Genomic DNA, 18,844 nt, shown 5'->3' on the forward strand with positions numbered 1-18,844 from the left:
TTCCTTTATAGGAGGACTCCTCCAGCGTCACTCATTTCATACTCGGTTCCCTCACCCATCCCCTCACTCTCTCGGCTGTGGCTGCCCAGTGGTCGAAGCACTAAGTAGGGCCAACTCCACCTCCTCCTGCGCAAGGCTAAGCCTCATAAGTTTAAAGTATTGCAAGTTCAGAAGGGCCAGGCCGCCCACGTTTCTTCTCCTCTGCAGTGTAAATGATTCTCTCTCTTCTTCCTTTCCCTCCCCACCCACATACACACACAAATGCCATGATAATTTTGTTTGTTCCTTGGACAAAGGCCTTGGGGATGAAGATCTGTATGGATCTAAACAGGAAGCGGAACCTTGGCAGTGTGTTCATCTTGATTGTCTGCACTTTCCTCACTAGGAAGAACGGGAGTGCATCCCATCTCTGTAGGTCATTTTTGACTTCTCCCGCCAGACTGGTCAGATTCCACTTGTGGATCAGTGTCCAATGGCTATCTGGATCCCCAGGTAGCGGAATTTGCTTTGGGCTAGTTTGAATGGTGGACCATCCAGCTCTGTCCCCCTTTTGGGTTCACTGGGAATGCTTCACTCTTGCCAAGGTTGTGTTTGTAGCGAGTAGGTCCCAAACCCTTCCAGGAGCTTCATGACTATTTTCAGACTGTTCTGCGGGTCTGAAATGTAGATGCGCAGGTCATCCGCTGAGTGAGACTCTGTGCTCCCTGCCACCTCTTCAGATGCCGTTCCAACCTCTCATTTTTGCGGAGCGATCGCCAGGGCGAACAGGTTTGTGAACAGAGGGCATCCCTGCCTGGTGACTCTGTGCAACTGGAAGTATTCAGAACTGGTGGTGTTGATCCGAACGCTCTACTTGGGGGCGTTGTACAGAGTTTCACACGGTGAACCCCATCCCTTGCCCAAACCGTTCCAGCATCTCTGTCGAAGGCATTTCTGTGTCCAGGAAGATGATCACCTCTGGTGTTCTCTCCCCAGATGGGGTCAGTATCACATTCAGCAGCCGTCTGATGTTTGCAGTTAGCTGTCTACACTTGACAAGGACAGTGTGGTCCTCTGCGACCACTTCTATTACTCAGTTCTCCATTCTCCTGGCCAGGTGTTTCGTGAGTATTTTTGCGTCTACGTTGAGCAGCGAAATGGGTCCATATGATCCACATTCCATCAGGTCTTTGTCTTTTTCAGGTATCAGCGATATAGTGGCCTGTGTTAGCCCTGGAGGTAGGGTGCCCCTTGCTAGCGAATCTGCGAAAATCTCCCGTAGGAGTAGGACCTTGTACGAATTTTCTATTGAAGTCTGCTGCGAACCCATCGGATCCCGGTGCCTTCCCCGACTGCATGGAGCTGATATTCTCCATGACCTCTCCCAGTCCTAGCGGTGCTTCCAGCCCCCTCCGGCTATCGCCCCCTCCGGCTATCGTCCTCTACGACTGGCATGTCCAGTTCATCGAGGAACCGTTTCATCCCCGAGTCCCCGTCGGGGGGCTCAGAGATGTACAATCCCCGGAAAAAGGCCTCAAACACTTGGTTGACCGTTTCTGGTTCGGCTACCAGCCCACCTCTGATATCTTTCACCGGCACTATCTCCCTCGTGACTGCCTGCTTTTGCACCTGGTGAGTCAACAAGTGGCTAGTCTCTCCGTGCTCATAAAATGTCCTCTGTGCCTGGTGGAGTTGGTGCACTGCCTTCCTGGTGGAGAGCAGTTTAAAGTCCATTTGTACCGTTTCCCTCTCCGCCAGAAGCTCTATGGTCAAGGCCTCTTGAGTATTTTCTGTTGTCCTCCAGGATGGAGTCGATCAATTGCTGCCTGGCCGCCCTCTCTTCCCTGTCTCTCGGTGCCTTGTGGGCTATAATCTCTCCCCGTATCACTGCCTTCAGTGCCTCCCATAACGTGGCAGATGAGACATCCCCATTCTGGTTGTTAGTGATGTACTTGCCTATGGCCTGTGATATTTTCTAGCAGAAGACCTTGTCGGCCAAGAGGTCCATGTCCAACCTCCATGTGGAGCGTTGTGCACGGCCAGTCTCCAACCTCACATCCATGTAATGTGGAACGTGGTGGGAGATTACTATTATGGAGTATTCTGCTTTGATTGTTTCTGGAAACACGGATTTCCCCACTGCAAAAAAGTTGATTCGAGTGTATACCTTATGCACCGGTGACAAGAACGAGAATTCCCTCTCACCGGGGTGTAGGAACCATCTTAGGTCTACAGCCCTGATCTGTTCCATGAATGCTCCCAGTTCCCTAGACATGCCTGTATTTTTCCCTGTTCTGGGGTTTGGTCAGTCTGTCAATGGGTCCTGTACACAGTTAAAGTCTCTCCCCCACAATAATGTGCGTGTCGATGTCGGGGATTTCCACCATGGTCTTCTTTATGAAATCCGTGTTGTCCCATTTAGGCACGTACACGTTTACCAGGACTACTGGTGCCCCGTCTAGGACACCGCTCACCTGGAAGCACCAATTTCTCCAATGCAAGAAGTCGATTCGGGTGTATACCTTTGTGCAACCGGTGTGCCGCTGTGGCCCCGCCACCCCCGCCGCAGTACCCCTTGTTTTCATACTTCATGCGCGAGCTTTCCGTGCTAGTGTGGTGGCCCCTTTTCCGGGGCTGATCTTATCCCTTTCCTATGCCCATTGATTGCTGATCCCTCTTCACCCTCTCCTGCGATCTGCTGCCCTCGCCCCTTCCTGTGTTTTAACATTTTTGTTCAGAGCGAGGCAGTACTATCCCGCGCAAACATGGTATAAGTCCATCATAGTTCTCTTTCTTTCTCCCTTTGTTTTCCCTCCTCGGTTTCGCCTGCCTCTTGTCCAGGCCGTTCATTTGCACAAACTCGTCTGCCTCCGCCGTGGTGTTGCAATAATGTTCTTTATTTTGGAAAGTGAACCAGAGCCTGGCTGGGAACAACATTCTGTTCTCGCACAGGGCGGATTTTGTCTAGTTGAATTTGGCCCTGCAGTTTGCCAGGTCTGCCCCAATGCCCTGGTAGACCCGGATTCTGTGTCCTTCCCAGTTGCGTGCCTTTGCCTATCTTGCCCACCGCAGGATCCTCTCCTGGCCCTGATCCCGATGTAATTTGGCAATTATTGCCCTCAGCTATTCCCCCGCTTTGGGCTTCGGTCAGAGCAATCTGTGTGCCGTCAATCTCTGGCGGTTTGGGGAAGCTGTCACTCCCGACCAGGTTGCCCAACATCTGGGCCACATAGTCCATCTGGTCCCTGCCCTCAAATCCCACGATCCATATATTTTGGAGCCGGGACCGGTTCTCCTGGTCCTCGACCTTCCCCTTTAGGCTTCCCTGAGTTTTCACCAACCTTTTAATTTCGGCCTCCAGAGCAACAACCCTGTCGCTCAGATTCGTCGACACCGTCTCGAGCTCCTGGATCATCTTCCCTTGAGCATCCAGCTTCTTCCCCAGACCGTTGATCACCATCTGCATGGTAACCAATGCCTCCGTCACTGCCATCTTGATCGTCAACTGGATCTCCACCTTTATCACCTCCCTCATCGCCAAGTGTTCCTTGGTCAGGAACGTCTTCCATTCATCTCCAGACTGGGTGGAGTGGGGGGCGTTTTTTGAGTCATCTGTCTCCCTGTCTCTGGGGTGGCCAGGTACCCCATGTATCATGGGTCCGCCGTCTTGTCCACCGTTGCTGTTGGCCATTCCATCTGCACCTGCCATCTCTACGGCTTCCCAAGCTCCCGTTTGCTGGCATATTGTTGTTCCTCTTCTCTCCCTTTCTTATTGATGGGTGAAATGAGTCCAAATTTTCAGGCTAAATACCTGTTTGGTTGTGTTCGGGAGGAGAGCCACCTGGTGTGAGACTGCTCAGCACATCATCGCCACCGCAAGTCTCCCCCCGCCCCACCATATTTTTTGCATTCTGGTATTCCCCTCATAATATTTCCTCTTGGTTCCCACACTTCTCCTGAGTTAGTTTAAAGCCCTCCCAACAGTACCAGCAAAACACCACGCAAGGAACTCAGTCCCAGCTCTGTTCAGGTGCAACTTGTCAGGCTTAAATAGGTGTCATCACCCCCAGTGCCAGTGTCCCAGGAATCTAAAGCCCTCCACCATCTTTCCAGCCATGCATTCATTTGCCTCAGCCTCCGTTCCTGTACTCACTTGCACATGGCACTGGGGGTAATTCAGAGGTTACTTCATTTGAAGTTCTGCTTGCAAGTTTTCTACCTAGCACCCAAAATTCTGATTGCAGGACCCAATCCCCTTCCTACCTAGGTCATTGGTGCCAATGTGGAGCACGACCTCTGGCTGTTCACCCTCCCCAGAAGAATGTCCTGCAGCCACCACTCTGTGACATCCTTGACCCTGGCACCAAGGAGGCAACATACCTTCCTGGAGTCATACCCTATCGCTATTAATCTTCCTTTCTTGTTTCCTCCTGTGCAGCTGAGCCACTTATGGTGCCACAAACCTAACTCTGACTGCACTCGGCTTGCAAAGCAGAAAAACGATTTCTGAGTGGGACTCCTACACCGCCGCCTAGTTCTTCTGGACTGTCTGGTGGTCACCCATTCCCAATCTGGCTTCAGACCCTTAAGCTGTCACCTTCATTTGTGAATGGTGGTCGATAATTAAACAGCCAACTGGAGGAGGTGGGTCCACAAGCATCTCTATCCTCAATGATGTGGACCCCAGTACATCAGTGCAAAAGAAAAGGCTGAAACATTTGCAACCATATTCAACCTCAAATGCTGCGCGAGTAATCCCATCTCACCTGTCTTCTAATGCCCCACCATCACAGATGCCAGTCCTCAGTCAATTCGAATCACTCCACGTGATATCAAGAAATGGCTAAAGACATTGACACCATATCCTGTGGACCCTGACAACATCCCAGCAGTAGTACTGAAGAATCATGCTCTAGAATTTGCCTGGCTCCTAGCCAAGCTGTTCTAGTACAGCCGCAACACTGGCACTACCTGATCAACTGAAACATTACCCAGTAATGTTGTCCACAAAAAGCAGGACAAATCCAATCCAAACAATTACCACCCCATCAGTCTTTTCTTGATCATCAGCATAGTGATGGAAGGTGTCACCGACCATGCTGGTGGCACTTAGTCAGTAGTAACCTACTCATTGATTCTCAGTTTGTGTTCTGCAAAACCCATTCACTCCAGATCTCATTACAGCTTTGGTCCAAATGTGACTGCCTTTGACATCAGCATAGCACTTGAGCCACTGTTGTATCCAGGAGCCCGAACAAAAGCAAAATCAATTTGATTGACGGATTTGCATCATATCTTGGAAGACGGCCAAAGCTGTTGCAGGCAAATCATCTCAGCCCCAGGACATTGCTAGCCAGAGTTACTCAGGGTAGTGTCCTAGGCCCAGATGGTTCCTTCATCATAAAGTCAGAAGTGAGAATGCTCGCTCATGATTGTCACATACCATGTATGTACCACAATGGAGCATTCTGTGTTCACATGCAGCATGACTTGGACACCATTCAGGCTTGGGCTGACAAGTGGCAAGTAACATCGCATCACACAAGTGCCAGGCAAGGATCATCTCAATCCATCTCCCCTTCACATTCAAAGGCATCATCATCATTAAATCCCACACCATCAACATTTTAGGGGATTACCAAGGATCAGATAATTAACTAGACCAGCCCTAAAAGTACTGTGGCCACATAGGCAGGTCAGAGGTTGGGAATTCTGCAGTAACTCCTGTTTCCCCAAAGTCTACAAGTCCCCAGCTACAAGGCACAAATCAGGAATCAAATGGAATATTCTCCACTGCCTGGATGAGTACTGCTTGGACAACACTTAAGAAACTCGACATCATCCAGAACAAAGCTTGTTCATCACCCAAGCTTAGACATTCGGTCCCTCCACCACTGGTGCATAACGACACTGGTATAAATCCATCTACACAAGATGCACTCCAGCAACTCACCAAGTCTCTTTCGACAGAATCTTCCAAACTGGCAATTACCAGAGACCAAGGCAACAGGCGCATGCAAGTTCCCGTCCAAGCCATGCACCATCCTGACATGAAACCATATCACCGTTCCTTCATGGCTGCTGTGTCAAAAACCTGGAATTCCCTTCCAAAAAGCGCAATAGGTATACCTCCACTCGATGGATTTCAGTGGTTCAAGAAAAACAGATCACCGGCAATTTCTCAAGGGAAATTTTGGTAGTAAACAAATACTGGTTTTGCCAGCAATATTCACATTCCGGAATATAGATGCACACATGTAAACAACAAAATAGACTGCTGACGTTGTAAAAACAAATAGGCAATATTGAAAAATCAGCAATAGATTTTATTTTATTTACAAACAGTGCTATAAACCTCTGTGCATGGTTACTTAATGCAAAAACAAACCTTTAAAGTATAAATTGATGCTTACTCACCTGCTTTGCTGCAGACGAAGATATAAATCCTGCTTCCAAGAGGTTCAGCAGCTCTGACAAAGCAGAGGGACTAACAGAACTGAAAAGAGGATGAACAGAAATTAAACGCGAAAGTCAACTGTATATTAAAAAAATCCATTAATAGCATTTGAGAAAACAAACTGACTAATTCTACACAATCAAAATAGCAACAAAAAGTGCAAAAAGGAGTGATACAGAAACCTTGTACAGAATTCCAAACACAGACAAGTTATACTGAGATGAGGATTTTAACTATACCGAATTTCAGTTGAGGCAGGAAGAATGCGAGTTGGGAAACCTTCCCTTGTTGATTATTCCTAAAACTGAGTCTAAAACACAAGCTCAAACCCAAAATCACCAGGGCAGTCTCTGAAAGCAGTAGTTTTTTTCTCTAGCAATTAAAATTCAAGTAAACAAATAGTTCTCATCTCTTTAGGTGCCTTGCTAGTTATTAAGCTAAAAGCATATGACTTCTTGAAAAGGGGAGTTTGCTCGCAGTCCAAAGAGAATTTGTTTTAAAATTTAGAGTACACAATTAATTTTTTATGACCTTATGACCTTAAGAATTTATGACCTTTTAAAAAAAAACCCAGGTCAGTTCCAAGGAAGTGTGCACATTTCCTTCCGATTTAAAAAAAACAGTTCTTGGAGATATGTAAACTTTTTTTTAAATTTTGAGTACCCAATTCATTTTTTCCAATGAAGGGGAAATTTTAACGTGACCAATTCACCTAGCCTGCACACCTTTTTGGGTTGTGGGGGCGAAACCCACACAAACATGGGGAGAATGTGCAAACTCCACATGGACAGTGACCCAGAGCGGGGATCGAACCTGGGACATCAGTGCCATGAGGCAGCAGCACTAACCACTGCGCCACTGTGCTGCCCTGGAGATATGTAATCATAACATATCTTTCTCAATCCAAAAGATCTCGAAATCTTTTCCACAGGCCCTTTCAGTTTTACACTATTTCTCACTCCTTAGTGATCAAAGTTATTTAATTGCACATGCAGAGTGTATAATTACACATGTATGAAATACTTTTTGGAATTCCTTTGGAATTAACAATTTTATTTGTTAATATCTGTTAATCATCAGGAACAGCAGTACAGGGTTATGTAACAGAGTTACTAATCCAGAGGTTTGGACTAGTGTTCTGGAGGTGGAGATCCCATCATGGCAGCTGGAATTAAGCTGCAACTTAAATTCAATGAATTGGAATAAAAAGCGAGTCTCAGTAATGATGACCATGAAAGTACCCAATTATCATTAAAACACATCTGGTTCATTAAAGTCCTTACCTTGTCTGGCCTATATGTGACTGCTGACCTGCAATGGAGATGGAGCATCATTCCCACATGCCCAGTTTTTGTTTCATTATAGCTACTCGCTCCTCCCTAGTTTCTAACACATGCGCTGGTCCCTCTGAACCACATCCCCAGCACCTTCAGGCAGTCTGACCTGACGGTGAAGGGGACAATAGACCGATCAGACCAGTTCCCAAAGAACATGGCCTCACTCTTGCCACAATGTACCTTGGCACCAGAGGCCAGTTCGAACTGGTTGCAGATGTTGATCAGCTTGTGCACCTCCAGCAGATCTGAGCAAAAGGCAATGACGTCGTCCATGTACAGGGAAGCTTTGAACAAAGTGCCTCCACTGCAGGGGATCATCACTCCTCTTGTGCCCGAATCCTTCCTGATGGCCTCAGCCAAGAGTTCTATGCAACACACAGACAAGACAAGAGAGAGAGAGAGAGAGAGGGCAACCCTGCCTGACTCCAGATTTGATTGGAAAGCTTTCTGATTCCCACCCGTTGATTGAAACAAAATTGGTCATCAGTTCTGCATAGATCCTCAGTACGCAAACATAGAACATACAGTGCAGAAACCTGCACATCTTTGGACTGTGGGAGGAAACTGGCATCAAGTGTCACTACGTGCCAGGGTTCTACCTGTTCCCAGTGTTGCGAAAGATTAGTCTGGCCAGACTGCCGGAGAACATTCCAAGCAGTTTTTAAAAATTTGTTCTTGGGATGTGGGAGTCGCTGGCTGGGCCCATCCCTAATTGCGCTTGAACTGAGTGGCTTGCTAGGCCATTTCAGTGGAGGGCAGTTAAGAGTCAACCACATCGCTGTGTAAGTTTGGAGTCACATGTATGCCAGATCAGGTAAGGACGGCAAAGTTCCTCCCCTAAAGGACAGTAGTGAACAATACGGATTTTTACGACAATCGGCAATGCTCTTTCATGGTCATCATTAGACTTTTAATTCCATGTCTTTACTGACTTCAAATTTCATCAACTGCATGGTGGGATTCGACCCTGGAACACCAAAACATAACCTGGGTCTCTGGATTATTAGTCCAGCGACAATACCACTATGCCACCGCCTCCCACCACTATGCCACCAGGTGGAGGACCACCTGTCCTTTGTGGAAAAATATATGTAGAGACATATATATATCAGACAGTGGTCTGTACGTAATGTCCTAGAGGTTCTGCAGGAAAAGGAGATAGTGGATCTTTTCGCATGGTTCTCTGAACAGCCTATCAAAGTCATTTGATAGAGTGTATCATCAGTTTCAAACAAGCACCAAGACCTAGCTTGGTTAGTGGTGAGAAAGGCCCTCCCCATCAGATCCTTCCTACACACCCAGAGTCTTACCCGATCCATATACTGAACCCAAGTCGGCTGTGGTGGGGAAGAGACCTTTGTTTAACTCCCTGTGGAATGTGCCTTTGCAGAGAATGTCCGAGACTTGAGGTGGTTTTATCGAGGTTCATCCCAAGCAGCTCTGTGACACAGGACTCTGCTCTATCGGCTGTTCCCAGGGACTCACACAGAGATAAACATCAGCTGTTGCTGGAGGATAATGAACTTGGCAAAGACATTGGCAAAGTCTTCCCTATTAACATCTGGGGACTTGCGCCAAAATTGGGACAGCCTAGTCGAACAACAACATGATATAGTCATAATCATAACATACAGACATTTCAGGCTCTTCCATCACCATCCCTGGGTATGTCCTGGTAAGGCAGCTGCACCAAAAGGGACAACACAGTAATGTACATGCGTGAAGGAGCCTTTCTGCTAATTACCACTACCACTTTCCTTCATCTAATGGATCTGCACTACTCCGTAAACCACTTGGAAGAAGCACTGACAGCAACACGAGCACAGAATGTAATTTAGGTGGGAACTTGTCCATCACCAAAGGTAACATAATTACTGGAAATACTATAGTTCGAGTACTATAGATGGGTCAGTTTTTGTGCAGTGTGTGCAGGAGGGTTTTCTGACACAGTATGTAGACAGGCCAACAAGGGGCGAGGCCACATTGGATTTGGTACTGGGTAATGAACCCGGCCAGGTGTTAGATTTAGATGTAGGTGAGCACTTTGGTGATAGTGATCACAACTCGGTTATGTTTACTTTAGCAATGGGCAGGGATAGGCATATACCGCAAGGCAAGAATTATAGCTGGGGGAAAGGCAATTATGATGCTATTCGGCAAGATTTAGGATGTATAGGATGGGGAAGGAAACTGCAGGGGATGGGTACAATCGAAATGTGGAGCTTTTTCAAGGAACAGCTACTGCGTGTCCTTGATAAGTATGTACCTGTCAGGCAGGGAGGAAGTTGTCGAGCAAGGGAACCGTGGTTTACTAAGGAAGTTGAAGCACTTGTCAAGAGGAAGAAGAAGGCTTATGTTAGGATGAGACATGAAGGCTCAGTTAGGGCACTTGAGAGTTACACGTTAGCCAGGAAGGACCTAAAGGGAGAGTTAAGAAGAGCGAGGAGAGGACACGAAAAGTCGTTGGCGGATAGGATCAAGGAAAACCCTAAGGCTTTCTATAGGTATATCAGGAACAAAAGAATGACTAGAGTAAGATTAGGGCCAATCAAGGATAGTAGTGGAAAGTTGTGTGTGGAATCAGAGGAGATAGGGGAAGCATTAAATGGATATTTATCGTCAGTGTTTACACTGGAGAAAGACAATGTTGTCGAGGAGAACACTCAGGTTCAGTCGACCAGGCTAGATGGAATTGAGGTTCAAAAGGAGGAGGTGTTAGCAATTTTAGAAAATGTCAAAATAGATAAGTCCCCTGGGCCAGATGGGATTTATCCTAGGATTCTCTGGGAAGCCAGGGAGGAGATTGCAGAGCCTTTGTCCTTGATCTTTATGTCGTCTTTGTCGACAGGAATAGTGTCCGGAAGACTGGAGGATAGCAAATGTTGTCCCCTTGTTCAAGAAGGGGAGTAGAGACAACCCTGGTAATTATAGACCTGTGAGCCTTACTTCGGTTGTGGGTAAAATGTTGGAAAAGGTTATAAGAGATAGGGTTTATAATCATCTTGAAAAGAACAAGTTGATTAGCGATACTCAACACGGTTTTGTGAAGGGTAGGTCATGTCTCACAAACCTTATTGAGTTTTTTGAGAAGGTGACCAAACAGGTGGATCAGGGTAAAGCTGTTGATGTGGTGTATATGGATTTCAGTAAGGCGTTTGATAAGGTTCCCCACGGTAGGCTATTGCAGAAAATAAGGAAGTATGGAATTGAAGGTGATTTAGCGGTTTGGATCAGTAATTGGCTAGCTGAAAGAAGACAGAGGGTGGTGGTTGATGGCAAATGTTCATCCTGGAGTTCAGTTACTAGTGGTGTACCGCAAGGATCTGTTTTGGGGCCACTGTTGTTTGTCATTTTTATAAATGACCTGGAAGAGGGTGTAGAAGGATGGGTTAGTAAATTTGCAGATGACACGAAGGTCGGTGGAGATGTAGATAGTGCTGAAGGATGTTATAGGATACAGAGGGACATAGATAAGCTGCAGAGCTGGGCTGAGAGGTGGCAGATGGAGTTTAATGCGGAAAAGTGTGAGGTGGTTCACTTTGGAAGGAGTAACAGGAATGCAGAGTACTGGGCTAATGGCAAGATTCTTGGTAGTGTAGATGAACAGAGAGATCTCGGCATCCAGGTACATAAATCCCTGAAAGTTGCCACCCAGGTTAATAGGGCTGTTAAGAAGGCATATGGTGTGCTAGCCTTTATAAGCAGGGGGATTGAGTTTCGGAACCACAAGGTCATGCTGCAGCTGTACATAACTCTGGTGCGGCCACACCTGGAGTACTGCGTGCAGTTCTGGTCACCACATTATTGGAAGGATGTGGAAGCTTTGGAAAGGGTTCAGAGGAGATTTACTAGGATGTTGCCTGGTATGGAGGGAAGGTCTTACGAGGAAAGGCTCAGGGAATTGAGGTTGTTTTCGTTAGAGAGGAGAAGGCTGAGAGGTGACTTAATAGAGACATATAAGATAGTCAGAGGGTTAGATAGGGTGGACAGTGAGAGTCTTTTTCCTCGGATGGTGATGACCAACACGAGGGGACATAGCTTTAAATTGAGGGGTGATAGATGTAGGACAGATGTCAGAGGCAGTTTCTTTACTCAGAGAGTAGTAGGGGTGTGGAACGCCCTGCCTGCAATAGTAGTAGACTCGCCAACTTTAAGGGCATTTAAGTGGTCACTGGATAGACATATGGATGAAAATGGAATAGTGTAGGTCAGATAGGCTTCAGATGGTTTCACAGGTCGGCGCAACATCGAGGGCCGAAGGGCCCGTACTGCGCTGTAGTGTTCTATGTTCTATGTTCTACCAACTAAGCTTGCCAAGTCCTTAAAGACATATCTGACTGGGCCCATAACAGGTGGTAAGTAAACCAAGAGGAAAAATCTACTTGACCATGTCCTCATCAATCTGCCAGTAGCTGATGTCCAGACAGTATTACCAGGAGTGACCACCACAGTGCCATTGTAGAGACAAAGTCCCATCTTCACAGCGATGCCACGCTCCCATCATGTTGTGATGCACTACCTCTGTGCTAAATAGGATACATTCAAAGCAAGGGCAGCAGCTCAAAACTGGGCATCGAGGAGTCACTGTTGGTCATCAGCAACAGAAGAATTCTATTCCCCCACAATTTGTGACCTTGCTTCAATTCTGAGTTAGTTGCACACGCACCTCAGAGATGCTCCGGGTTCTGAACAATGTAAATCATCAGCGAACATCCCACTTTCTTAGCTTATGGAGAGTAGGTCATTGATGTAGCAGCTGAATATAGTTGGGTCCAGGACTGCAATGTCCTGGGGCTAAGGTGGCCTCCAACAGTTACAGCCATCTTCTATTTTTCTAGGTATGGCTTCAGCCAGTGGATAATTTCCCCATGATTCTTATTTAGTTTGATTTTGCTCGGGTCTCTTGATATCACTCGCAGTTAATCGCTGCCTTATTGTCAAGGGCAGTCGCTCTCAACACACCTCGAGTTCAGCTCTTTTGACTATGTTTGGACCAAGGCTGTAATGAGGTCAGGAGGTGAGTAGCCGTGATGGTACCCAAACTGAATATTGGTGAGGAATCACATTTTCCATCACTACATTAACAAGAGAAACCACCAGCACTGCAGAAGATGGCCATTAAACAATGATTTTTAATTTGTTCAACATGCAAAATGTATTCTTTTAAAAAAATAATTTAGAGTACCCAATTCAATTTTTCCAATTAAGGGGCAATTTAGTGTGGCCAATCCACCTCTCCTGTTCATCTTTGGGTTGTGGGGATGGAAATAACACGGGGAGAATGTGAAAACTCCACACGGACAGTGACCCAGAGCCCGGATCGAACCTGGGACCTCGGCGTTGTGAGGCAGCAGTGCTAACCACTGCACCACCGTGCTGCCCTTTGCAAAATGTATTCTGAGAATTCACCCAGCCTTTCCATATCATGATGAAAATGATATCCAACTCAGTAAATGATCACTTTCTGCGAATCTTCACTTTCAAAAAATTCAAACCTTTTCTTCCTATGTAAAACCATAAGACAGAATAGAATCAGGGAGGCAGCCGTCTTCCTCGAGGAGGAAAAAGCTTCCCCATCACCAATTCTACCCTGAGATTAACTGACAGGAGGCATATTTTTAAAATAAAATTATTCATACTGGGTCTGTTTTTTATTCAAAAGGTTGCCACATTTTGTCCTGTCAAGAACAAACAGTTTGCAGGACACAAGGAAATTATCCATGCTGGGTCTCTGGATTTTATTTAAAAGGTTGCTACATTTTGCCAAGTCAAGAACAGGGTGCATGACACAGTCTGAGCAAGATTGTGGTTCATGGTCTGACCTTTTTACTCTTCCTGAAAATTCACCTAACAATATTGCCCAATTTACAAATTTGCTCCTCAAATTCGAATCTCTTCAATCCCTCAATTATTTGGTCAATCTCTTTTGCACCTTTTCAATACCCCTTTGAACAGCCCTAAATTCCATTTTGTACTGTGACTATCAGTCAAAATACACTTAGTGCAGTCACACCAACGATTTACTTAGACTCAATATTGACCATTTTAACATCGCAACACCTTATTTGCTTTACTCACTGTCACCAATCATTGGAATTGGAAGTGCGTGGTATCTTTTATTTTCTATGCAGATTATTTCCTTTACATTCAAGCAAGATCCATCCTGAATGTTTTGTCTCCATGTGAATGTTATATTTTGCTGCTATAACATCTTCACACAATTCACAGGTATATCATATCCTCCCACAACTTGTTCTGATCAGTTTTGAAATCAACCATCGTTGGGAGCTTTGTTTCATCTGCAAATGTAGCCACTGAGTTTGTGATTCCTAGTCCAGGTCATTTATAAAGATTAGGTTCCAAAACAGGCTTGTGGGTGTGCACTGGTAGCATTCTCTGAAGCTGATGACAATCCCTGTATCACTACATTCCATTAGTCAATCAATTAGGTATCCATTGCAAAATATTCCCACTGATTTCTGCTTTCTTTGCTTTCAGTACCAGGTTTTACAGATTAACTATATTGAAGGCTTTTCTGAATTTCAAAGTGCACCACATCCAATACCAATGCCGTACCCCATCAAGTTCCTCTGTAAGAGACAGAAACAGAAAATACTGGACAATTTCAGCAGGTCTGACATCATCTGAGGAGAGCAAGGAGTTAGCTCTTTGACAAAGAGTCATCCAGACTCAAAATGTTAGCTCCCTTCTCTCTCCACAGATGGTCAGATCTGCCAAGATGTTCCAGTATTTTCTGTTCTTGTTTCAGATTCCAGTATCTGGCATAATTTGCTTTTATCCTCTGTAAGAGCCCCAAAGAAAACAGTAGGTTAGATTTGGAATTACATAATGTATTTAAAGTGATTCCTGCAATTTTACCACAACTAAACCTCCTTCGTGACACTAAAATTTCAGGTCCATCTGTTTCTAACCTGATTTCCTGGGTATTTCTCCTAATTCTAATCCAAAGTATCTCCCACATTACAAATTGTATTGTTAGTATCCCTTAAATAAGTTATGTACAAAGAATTAGGATTAACTTTAAAAATGTTTTTTAAATCCTATCTCATTGGTATTGAAGGGAATATTTGTATTTAAGAACACACTGCAGAAGAATAAACCAAGGAAACTTGTTTTGTCCAAGTATTTTTGGAACAGTGGGGGCTTAAAGGAAATTTAATTGAGGTATACAAAATTATGAGGAGCCGAAATAGAATCGATAGCAAGGTCACATTTCCCTTAGGAGAGAGGTCAATACAGATTTGAAATAATTAGCAGAGGGATAATTGAGAGGGGAGCTGAGGATAAATATTTCATCCAGAGAGTGGTGGAGTCTGTAACACATTGCCTGAAAGGGGCAGAAACTTTCATAATATTTAAAAAAATACTTTAAAGTGCTGAAACAAGCCAAGAGGGTCTTGCCATTGTTATATTTGTTCTAGACAGTTGCAAGAAGTGGAATATCCTGTACTTTAAATGTTACAATCTCCACAGCCTACAAGCTTACATAGCAGAGAGCAACAAAGAATGAATGGATTTCAGAACAGTACCATCAAGACCTATCAAAAACCTGTATATGCTATTTGAAAGCATCGAAACAATATCAGACTCTGCAAAAAAGGCAAACTTCCACCATCATTCATTATATAGACGTTCAACTAGACAAACAAAACTTTCTTAACTCCTGTAGGTCAAAGACTCAAATCCAAATCAATAACCATCTAGATGACAGGTTCCATTACCCCCACTACTAGACAGTTTCTACAAGTACTTGTATTGAAATATTAAAAGAACTTGTGTAAGTGTACAGAAATAAATAATTCCAATCACATCAGCCACAATCAGTGGAAAATAAATGTTCTCTTTAGTTATAAAATAAGTAATATAAACTTTTCAATTGGAGCTGTACCGAAACTTCATTTACCCGAAACTATTGACTAGACTTTGATTCAGTATCAGCTGAATTACAGGAGTTTCCCCAGTGTGTGCCACTGATTCTAATTTCCAGTGTACAAAGCCCACATCTGGTTTCCTCTACATGTAATCCAGAATAGGATGTAAACAATTATGAAAAACAAATCAACACATAATACATATTAACACAACATAATAATTTGCAACATAATTTGCAAAAGTAGACAAAGTAAGCAAAGGCTCAGAAAAATGCAGCTAATAAGGTGAGATTGTTGGTTTCTAAAGTTGTAAAATAAAAGTATACATTGTGAAGTAATGCATGACTATGAAAGTGTTCTGTATTATTTGTAAATTAGCAATACAGTGTGTTGACATAGTGCAAATAAACTAATTTAAATTAGTAAGGAGATAATAGCAAGTAGGTTCATTTGCTAGTCTGCTTATCCCAATCTATATGAAAGTTAAAATACCTTATTAAAGCCACATCGCCTTTGTTGCATGCATGCCTAAACTCAGCATTTAAAGAATTACCACTTTGTCGCAGTTACCAGGGGGACTATACACAACCCCTTCTACAGTCTTATGTAATTTTCTTAATGTAATTGTAAAAATCTGGAGTTGATTTTGATATTTGGAGCTTCTTTTCATTTCCCCCTTTTTTCGCTCTATTTGATTTCGCACCTTTTGTTGCTTTTTGTAGCTATAAGAGATAAAAGGAGGTAACTAAAAGAAAATGTATACAAAAATGTAAAAAATAATTGCACAGGTCTGAGAGAATGGGAATGATACCAAGGGCAGCAAAGAGTGACAAAGCCAATAGTAAGAGCTACAGAAATAGAGCATGAAAAGAATCTTGCAAAGGATATCAAAATCAAAACAAAATGTTTGTGATTAGCATTACAAGCCCCATGAAAATTGATAGTGGTGATATTGTTAATAAAAATGAATAGAAATAAGTAGAAATATTCAATAATTACATTGCATCAACACACAGAGTAGAGGAAGAGGTCAGCATGCCAAATATCCTAAGGAAGCTATTATAGAATCAGGAACGCAACAAAATTAATGTAAGCAATATAGCACTAATGGAGAAATTAATGGCACTAAAGAGCAACAAATCCCCAGGAAAGATTATAGTTGGGGGCATCTATAAAGTGTTCTCACTCTGCTATTTAAGAAAGATAGGAGAAAGAACTAAGGGAATTATAGATCAGTTAGCCCAACATCTTTAATCAGGAAATTGCTAGAATCTATAATTAATGGTAGTGTGACCGAACACCTTGATAACTAGCAGCTGATCAGACAGCCATCATGAATTTGTAAGGATAGGTCATACCTGGCAAATCATAGCGAATTAACAAATATGTGACTGAAGTAGTGAATCTGGGAATGTTATTTATAGGAACTCCCAGAAGGCATTTGATAAAACCGCATATCAGAGGTTGATTGCTTAAGTTGAAGCTCATCAAATGAAGGTAAATTATTGACCTGCTTAGCAATTGGCTGGGCTGCTAGAATCAGAGGATAGGGAATATAGGCAGGCTCACTAATTGGCAGGTACACTAATAGGATCTGTGTTGGAGCCTCAATTATTCACCATATTCATTAATGACTTATAACGGAATAGAAAGATGCATATCCAACTTTGCTGATGGCACAAACATAAACATCATTGTAGCAGGTGTGGATGGAAGAGGATTGTAACAGTAACTTCATTGCAGTGTTAATGTAAGCCCTTGGGGGGGGGGGGGGGGGGGGGGGAGAGACAGAAATTGTCCTTCAGCTGTATAATTCTTTGGTTAGACCACATCTGGGCAGTTCTTTACTCTACAATGAGCAGTTCTTAGCCCTATTACTTAGGTAGGATATATAGGGGGCGATTCCCCGACCACGTTTTGCCTGCCACACATCCTGCTGTGCTGGGAGAGTCCCTAAATGGGATTTGCGCAGGCCGCCAAACAAAGCACTATGCTCCCAGCCCGCTACACTTGGTGAATCTGGTTCACACCGTCACTGGGCCTAACCAGGTTAGCATATTTAAGTAAGCAGGTACATTTTTTAAAGTATTTAAATATGCTGGGTGAGTTGCAAGCTGAAATCTCCCGGCTTCCAGTATGTCCCCTCCCTGGCGGGATTCACTATTAGTCACCACCACCACTGGAGACCAGGCGTTATGACCACGCCTGGGGGAGGGGCAGGAGCTCGGAGGCCATTGGTGGTCGGGGACATGGTCGGCACCCTGACAGTACCAATCTGGGGGCATCTTTGCTGGTGATAATGGGGCAGGGAGGGCCCCCATCATCGGCGATCCTTTTCTTGGGGAGGGGGGGGGGGGGGGGGGGGGGGGTTGATGCCAGTGTGGATGGTGGTGTCCTCATCTTGGCGAAGCCGGTCTTGTTGGCATCCTCGGGTCCCACACATCATTTATTCAGCGCATTTCACCACAGCTCCAAAAAAAATGACTGATGTAGAATGATCACAATGGGGATCATGCCAGGACAGCAGACACGATTTGCATCGGTTTTCACATCCATAAAGATACTTAGGGCACGATTCTCCGGAAAGATTTCAAGTGTGGTAGCGAGTGGGAATTGCCGCGAGCTGCTCCCCAGTGAGGCCGGCAATGCTATTGAACGTTAATTGGTCCACTCAACGAGACCTCACAGGCTTCCCGACGCAAATGAAGGCTCGCCAGCTGATTTGCCGGGACCGCGCTCGCCAGTCCCCCCTAACAAGGTTGAGCAGCACTTACTCAGCCAAGCACAGCCAGCTTGCAAGAATGGCACTATGGAGACCAGCCCCAAGATTTGGGAAGGCTGCTAGACGCAGTGGAGGCCAGAAGGGATGTCCTGTTCCCCCGAGGGTCCAGGAGGGTTAGCCATAGGGCAGCCAGTGTTGCCTGAGATGGGGTGGCAGCAGCTGTGAGACCCAGCAGTGTGACCATTAGGAATGCCCTCTAGTAGGGGAAGAACATCAATGACCTACACCAGGCAGCACAAGTGAGTAGGCACCATAGCATGCCATCCCCCTCCCCAACAAAGTGTCTGGCCTTCAACCCCCCCTGTTGGAGGGCATTTTCTAATACTGGACTATGATATAAATTATAGAGGGCTCTATAACTACATTTGTGCTCCTATATTACATTTGAATAGTTCTG

The 18,844-nt window shown here is 44.8% G+C and overlaps 1 protein-coding gene across 3 annotated transcripts in view; it reads right to left on the reverse strand.

Annotated features, from left to right (window-relative positions):
- gatb (glutamyl-tRNA(Gln) amidotransferase, subunit B) overlaps positions 1 to 18,844 on the reverse strand; it is a 254,894-nt gene that overhangs the window by 8,182 nt on the left and 227,868 nt on the right. For all 3 annotated transcript variants that reach the window (XM_038791991.1, XM_038791993.1, XM_038791994.1), the window contains one exon: positions 6,397 to 6,475. In XM_038791991.1, the coding sequence (XP_038647919.1) occupies positions 6,397 to 6,475 (79 nt within the window). The remainder of the gene's footprint in view (positions 1 to 6,396; positions 6,476 to 18,844) is intronic.

Source organism: Scyliorhinus canicula, chromosome 3, assembly GCF_902713615.1.
Source record: "Scyliorhinus canicula chromosome 3, sScyCan1.1, whole genome shotgun sequence".
Taxonomy (NCBI): domain Eukaryota; kingdom Metazoa; phylum Chordata; class Chondrichthyes; order Carcharhiniformes; family Scyliorhinidae; genus Scyliorhinus; species Scyliorhinus canicula.